The 7812-nt window shown below is 44.2% G+C and overlaps 2 protein-coding genes across 3 annotated transcripts in view; both read right to left on the bottom strand.

Moving 5' to 3' along the window:
- LOC311018249 (C-signal-like) overlaps positions 1-7812 on the bottom strand; it is a 29600-nt gene that overhangs the window by 20350 nt on the left and 1438 nt on the right. The gene's annotated exons all lie outside the window — the stretch shown is intronic.
- Positions 1-7812, bottom strand: part of LOC311018250 (C-signal-like) — a 29478-nt gene that overhangs the window by 20350 nt on the left and 1316 nt on the right. Inside the window, exons 2-5 of the mRNA XM_084017118.1 lie at positions 4897-4951; positions 4085-4281; positions 681-729; positions 470-588 (exon numbers count right to left, since the gene is read on the bottom strand). Of these exons, the coding sequence (XP_083873244.1) occupies positions 470-588; positions 681-729; positions 4085-4281; positions 4897-4951 (420 nt within the window). The remainder of the gene's footprint in view (positions 1-469; positions 589-680; positions 730-4084; positions 4282-4896; positions 4952-7812) is intronic.

The raw sequence follows: 7812 nt of genomic DNA, 5'->3' as shown, positions 1-7812 counted from the left end.
ACCTGAACAGGTGCAACACTGACGTCCTCACACACCTGAACACACCTGAACAGGTGCAACACTGACGGCCTCACACACCTGAACAGGTGCAACACTGACGGCCTCACACACCTGAACACACCTGAACAGGTGCAACACTGACAGCCTCACACACCTGAACAGGTGCAACACTGACGGCCTCACACACCTGAACACACCTGAACACACCCGAACAGGTGCAACACTGACGGCCTCACACACCTGAACAGGTGCAACACTGACGGCCTCACACACCTGAACAGGTGCAGCAGCACCAACAGGTGCAGCGGTATCATCGGCCGTCATGCATCATCACGGCACTCCGCGCCCACAGAGACACCGGCAGAGGCTCATTGGGAAGACGTTGACTTTATAGAATTCATTATATTCGCTGATTTTTACGTGTGGATTTTGTGCTAAATGAACATAAAAAATCTATTGGTCGTGGCACCTTGCTGGTCCGGTACGGATACATCTGAGCCCACCCGAAGTTGTCCGGACATTTCTCGATGGACGCGGTGCGCGTAGAGACGTTGATGATGGCTGACCGCCGGCAGGACATCTGATCACCTGACGAAGGAATAACAATGATGATGATGATGATAATGATGATGATGATGATGATGATGATGATGATGATGTACACCATGGAGGTTCCTCACCGTGGTCCTGGTCCAGGTCCGCTGCCCTCTGGAGGAGAGGGAAGAACATCTGAGGAGAGAAAGGACATGTGAAGAGGTTTCAGCATCGACATGAGCTACATGACAAAACACAAGCAAACAGGAAATGTTGCTTCCATTCCCCCCCCCCCCCCCCCCCCCCCCCCCCAAAAAAAACCTCCTAAAGACCTGAATGAATTCAGACCAAACTTCCCTGGTGATGGAGTGCTTTGAAAAGATCCCATTATCTCATTAACTGCAGATAAATGAGATCCACTACTACACAATGAAGATGTTCAAATATAAACACATAAATACCGAGGCACGGTGTTTGACCCTCAACTTCAATCAATGAGAACACTGTCAGCATTATCAAGCCAGCAAACCAAAGAATCTTCCTACTGAGGAAGCTTCACTCTTTGGTGTCTGTAAAACAGTTCTATTCTATATTCTATTCTTCAAACCTTCATTGACAGTATGTTCACATTTTCTTTCATATGTTGGTTTCATAGACTATCTGTGAAAGGTACCCAGGTAAATGATCTCTGTTCTCTCTGAAAAACAAACAGACTGAGCCGACCGACCGACTCATGCACTAAGTCATGGATTTATTGTCGTGCAGTCAGGTGGGCGGGACCATCTACGCAAAACTACCCGTGATGCCAGCTCCTCCATTCCCTCTGTTCTAGGTCTGTAAATGAACAATATAATCCAGAACCACGGCATTGGTTGTTCTTTTCCGTCTCTGGTGAGTGTGTGTGTGTGTGTGTGTGTGTGTGTGTGTGTGTGTGTGTGTGTGTGTGTGTGTGCGTGTGTGTGGCTAAGGTAGCAAAGGTAGCTATGGTGGCTAAAGTAGCAAAAGTAGTTATGGTGGCTAAGGTAGCTAAGGTAGCTATGGTGGCTAAGGTAGCCAAAGTAGTTATGGTGGCTAAGGTAGCTAAGGTAGCTATGGTGGCTAAGGTAGCCAAAGTAGTTATGGTGGCTAAGGTAGCTAAGGTAGCTATGGTGGCTAAGGTAGCCAAAGTAGTTATGGTGGCTAAGGTAGCTAAGGTAGCTATGGTGGCTAAGGTAGCCAAAGTAGTTATAGTGGCTAAGGTGGCTAAGGTAGCTAAGGTAGCTATGGTGGCTAAGGTAGCCAAAGTAGTTATGGTGGCTAAGGTAGCTAAGGTAGCTATGGTGGCTAAGGTAGCCAAAGTAGTTATGGTGGCTAAGGTAGCTAAGGTAGCTATGGTGGCTAAGGTAGCCAAAGTAGTTATGGTGGCTAAGGTAGCTAAGGTAGCTATGGTGGCTAAGGTAGCCAAAGTAGTTATGGTGGCTAAGGTAGCTAAGGTAGCTATGGTGGCTAAGGTAGCCAAAGTAGTTATGGTGGCTAAGGTAGCTAAGGTAGCTATGGTGGCTAAGGTAGCCAAAGTAGTTATGGTGGCTAAGGTAGCTAAGGTAGCTATGGTGGCTAAGGTAGCCAAAGTAGTTATGGTGGCTAAGGTAGCTAAGGTAGCTATGGTGGCTAAGGTAGCCAAAGTAGTTATGGTGGCTAAGGTAGCTAAGGTAGCTATGGTGGCTAAGGTAGCCAAAGTAGTTATAGTGGCTAAGGTGGCTAAGGTAGCTAAGGTAGCTATGGTGGCTAAGGTAGCCAAAGTAGTTATGGTGGCTAAGGTAGCTAAGGTAGCTATGGTGGCTAAGGTAGCCAAAGTAGTTATAGTGGCTAAGGTGGCTAAGGTAGCTATGGTGGCTAAGGTAGCTATGGTGGCTAAAGTAGCGAAGATAGCGAGGATAGCTATGGTAGCTATGGTGGCTAAGGTAGCGAAGATAGCTAAGGTAGCTTAGGCAATTAACTTTCATGAAAACACTGAAAACTGTGAGACAACAAGGCCAACGCTGTGTTAAGGCCCTTTCAATCACCAGCTAGCCCCGCCCCTAAAGCATAGACCTGTCAATCACCAGGTAGCCCCGCCCTAAAGCTTCAACTTGTAAATCACAGGTAGCCCCGCCCCTCACACATCACTGTACATTGTACTCTCTCACAAACTGGTCTTCACTTTCCATGCGCAGAACCACTCACTGGTATCTATTTATCTATAAATCCATCATGGGACTGCTCCCCTCCTACTTGTCCACATACCTGACACGGAAACAGTCCGATCGCAGCCTCCGGTCCCTGAAATTCATCTCGTTTGCCATCCCGTCAGTCCGTACTGAACTTGGCAAGAAGGCGTTCTCTTATGCTGCACCTGCAACCTGGAACATGCTCCAGCAGAGGCTGAAGCTGTCCAGCTTTATTCCTTTAAGGGAATTCAAATTGCTGGTAGGAAAGCTGATGAGACAGTCTGTGTGGGTCTGCACATGTATTTAACCAGTCCTATTCTTCTTCGCACTTTGTAGTTTGCACTTTACTTTAATGTTTGTATTCCGTGTCGTGTCTCCTGTATGTTCAGTTGTCTGTAACTTTGTGTTTTGCTGCTGCCTACCTGGAACAGGTCTCTCTTGTAAATCAGACCCTGGGTCTCAATGAGATTTTACCTGTATAAATAAAGGTTAATAAAAACATAAAATAAATAAATAATAAAGCATAGACCTGTCAATCACCATGTAGCCCCGCCCCTAAAGCATAGACCTGGCAAACACCAGGTAGCCCCGCCCCTAAAGCGTCAGTCATCAGTAGGCGCGTTTCGAATCATGCATGCGCATGCATTTGCCTCGCAAAACCAGGCATTCTGGGATAAAAACGTCACAAATGCTGGCGATAACTTCCCTTTGCGACATGTCACATGACTTTAAAAACTCGCGGTATCTCCAGGGTACCTCCCTCCGCATGCTTTTCTGTGCAGATGGTCTGAAATAAGTGCGGACATAAGACACTCCCCTCAACGTTGCCCTAGTTGGTTAGAATTACCACGTGGTATTTCCCACGTGAGAAAATTCCTCAGCCTCCGTCAACAACGGGACTTCAAATGCCTCGGCTCGAGTTCATCAGTGACAAAGAAAGCCAGCGCCACTGGGTAGACCATATTCTTTGTGCAAAGTCTGTGAAGTTTCCCCTGGCGCGATAGTTTTTGTTATGTATATAATTATTAATAAAGTTTAAATAAAAAAAAAAAAAAAGAGTCTGTGAAGTGCACCTGTGTCCGACTTGACGTGGTGGTGAACTTGACGTGTTTATGACGAGTTCCGGCGGATCCTCTCAAGTCTCGTTCATGCATCGGAGCAAATGCATGCGATCCGAAACGCAGCCATTGATTTAACATTAAACATCGTGTGAGACTCCTCCCACCCTCGACACAAACTCTTTGAGTCACTCCCCTCTGATAGGAGGCGGTCCATCGGAACCCTCACACCCTCCCTGGATCAGACTCACCAACGAGACCCAGGACCCCCAAGGACCCTGAAAGCACAGAGGAGAGAAAACCAACCTTTGCGAGGAGAAACGGTCCGACCACGTTGGTCTCGTACACGTCCATCATGTCCTTCTTCCCTGTGGTGGATAGCGGCGCCGGCATCGGGGGTTTGTTGATGGCGGCGTTGTTGATGAGGAGGTTCAGCCCACCGGACCCGATCAGCCGGGTCACGGTCTGGACCGCAGCCGAGATGCTGTCCTCATCTGCCTGGTCTGCAGGAGACAACCAGGATGTTCATCAGCTTCACGGTGGATCACATAGCCAAGACCAGGACCGCGTTCCTGAACCAGCAGGCGAGTTTCTCCCATTAGCTAACTAAAACCATCGTGAACATGATGATAGAAGCGTGCGAAGGCGATGTCCGACACATTTGTAACACAGACTTGGTGCTAAATTTAACAACTGTTGACCACGAGAGAATTTCTAAACAAGGATTCCAAACACCAGGCCCTGAGGAACACCATTTAACACGCCTTCATGTGATTTGTTATCTAAATTTTTTATTTCTGGCATCAGTCAGTGATCGGATGGTGAGAACTTTTATTTTGGAAACCGTCTTCTTGATGAACCAACGTCTCCTTGTAAACAGAATTACTCAATTCTGATTAGTTGTTTTGTACAAAATATTACTTATTTTTTAAATATCTTATGTAATGTTACATAACAAACGCAAACAAGTGTCATGTTGATATCTGACCTTTTACACAGGGTGAACGTCCTGTTTGGACCATGTAAGGTTCAATAAGCTCGACCTGAAACGCTTTGTGATCGTCTGCTGAAGACGCATCATCAGATAGTGAGGCTGTGTTGTTGTTGTTGTTGTTTACCTAGTTTGATGATGGTGATCTTTCCAGGATATCGAGCTGCGAGGTCTCTCAGGGCCTGAACAGGATGTGAGGAGAGGAAAGAGAGTATAAACAATTAAAGCAGAACATCAACGTTTGCATTCAGAACCCAACAAATATAAGACTGTAAGAACAGATACTAATTAAAGATCAATAATACAAGAACAGACATTTCTGATGAAAACCAAATGAAACGCCAGATCCTGAAAAGTAGAAACAGCTGAAAAAGAGAGAAAACGTTTATGAATGTCATTGAAATGTTGAATATTCCCAATAGAGTATAAAAGATGGATTTTTCTGGCTAAGAGAAGTGACATGAGAGGGGGCGGAGCTAAACAACAATGGACAACTCTCAGAACGGACAGCGCTGTGGTGGAGACCTGTCAATCAGCAGATAAGGCCCGCCCCCTAACACATCCCCTGCTTTCTGGTCTGGTGGACTCTAAAACTTGTCCATGCATTTATCTTCAGCAGGCTTGACTACTGTAACAGTGTCTTCACAGGTCTCCCTAAAAAGTCCATCAGACAGCAGTTAATTCAGAACGCTGCTGCTCGAGTCCTCACTAAGACCAAAAAAGTGGATCACATTACTCCGGTTCTCAGGTCTTTACACTGGCTTCCTGTCTGTCAAAGAATTGACTTTAAAATCCTACTGCTGGTTTACAAAGCACTGAATGGTTTAGGTCCAAAATACATTTCTGATCTTCTGCTTAGCTACGAACCATCCAGACCTCTCAGATCATCTGGGACAGGTCTGCTCTGTGTCCCCAGAGTCAGAACCAAACATGGAGAGGCAGCCTTCAGTTTTTACGCACCACATATCTGGAACAAACTACCAGAAAGCTGCAGGTCTGCTGCAAATCTCAGCTCTTTTAAATCAAGACTGAAGACTTATCTGTTTGCGGCTGCCTTTCAGTAATCAATACTATCGGTGAACTTCTTATGCTGCACTGTATTTCCTATTCCTTGATATTCTTGTTTTTAATTATTTATTTTTATTTTATTTTATTATTATTAAATTTGAAACTTTATTTTATTATTGGCTGGTTTAAATGAGGGTTTTTCTATGCATTTTAATTTTTGCCTTTATTTTCTTTTAATTTTTTTCACTTTATTGCATGACATGTTATGATGTGAAGCACTTTGAGACTGCCTTGTGAATGAAATGTGATATACAAATAAAGTTACCTTGCCTAAATGGACCATAATGTACTAAATGAACATCATGCTGGATTGAAGAAGACTTAGATAATACATCAAGAGAGAAGTAGGACCATTTTCTCATAGACTTCTATACAACCAGAGAGGAGTCGCCCCCTGGTGGCCAGCAGAGAGAAGTAGGACCATTTTCTCATAGACTTCTATACAACCAGAGAGGAGTCGCTCCCTGGTGGCCAGCAGGGAGAATGCAGCTTTAAGGCACTTCAGCATTTGGCTTCACTTCTCAGAACCTGAGGTTGACTCCTGGGAGGAAGTAACCAATTACATTTACTGTCGTTTCAAGATGAAAACATTCCTGATAAACTGCGAGAAAGGTAAATAAAGAAACGGTGATAAATCAATATGTTCACTCTGGCAACGACGCAAAATTATGAAGTTGTTCCACCATGTTGTATGTTGATATTTATGTTCATTTTGTTGCCTAACTATGTTAAGGTTTAGACAGCAATGTTTACTCATTACTTTAACTGAACTGAGGGGTATTCCATCAAACTCGCTAAGCGCAAAGCCGGGCTAATTTCGATAAGCCTCGCTACCTTTAGCGAGAGTTGCGTTCCATCAACGTGACTTGAGGCACTCTCCGCTAAGTAACCATGGGAATTTATCCAACAAACTAGCCTGCTCCGGGGCAGGCTAACCATCAGGCTTACTTTAGCGGGGGTTTCAGAGAAGTCCGTCTGTCGGAAACAACTGTACCAGCAGAAGGTTCCGCCAAGTCCTCGTGATTTCATCACGTCAAAGACCAAAAATTACCAAAATTACATATATGAAGTACAAACAGACTATATTTTCATCAAGTGTCTAAGAATACAAGCTTGCAATTAAAAATATATGAATAAATCATGTATTTTGTTTAATACCGACTGGCCATATGGTTTTCTAAAACTCCCAGTTGGGTGAGTGGTGATGCTCCTGGCCTTAAATGTGGGCATCGCAGGTTCCCGGCGAGGACATTACATGTGTTTTTTGTGTGTGTTTTTTGCCTGTATAATTATCTTTAGATCAGAGAATTAGACCAACATTTTACTTTAACTATGATAAATATGTCATACAATTTCCCCAGAACCCAAATATAACTTGCAAAAACATGATAGGCATAAAGATGTTATTATTAATAGCATGTTATAGATCCCAATGACAAAGGCATTGCTGCATGCAATTTACAGCCACATAAATTCCTTTCAGGTGAGTTCATTAATAAGTTCATTGAATTGTTGAGATAAATGAGTTGGTCAATGTATTGCATTTACTAGGCCTATCTAAAAAAAAAAGAGTGACAAGTGAGAGAGAGTTCCGGCCAAAGAAATAAATTTCACAATGTTCCATAGACGGGAATTGAACCCTCGCCTGCCGCGTACAAAGCCGGCGCATTACCTCTACACTATTCTGACTTTCATGGAGTTGTTGTCAGTGTTATATTAGAACATGTTACTCTTAACGGTACTTCCGTATTTAATCGCTCGGTAATTCTTGCCCAAGCAGCCTCGTGATTTTTATTGATCACTACAGTATTCCCTTTATTGGTTATGATGGGTTTGTACTCCTCGTACAGTTCCATCAATAATAATAAAGTATTTTCTGCCATTTTCTCGATGATTCGACATTCACGGTTCTGGTCTGGCTTCATATCCCGTGAACGGCGTAACACACGACAACGTTAACCTGGCTTGAATTAGC

Source organism: Eutrigla gurnardus (assembly GCF_963514095.1).
Source record: "Eutrigla gurnardus genome assembly, chromosome: 9".
Classification (NCBI taxonomy): Eukaryota; Metazoa; Chordata; class Actinopteri; order Perciformes; family Triglidae; genus Eutrigla; species Eutrigla gurnardus.
Note: the sequence above shows the minus strand (reverse complement) of the source record. Positions and strands in the feature narration are given on the sequence as shown.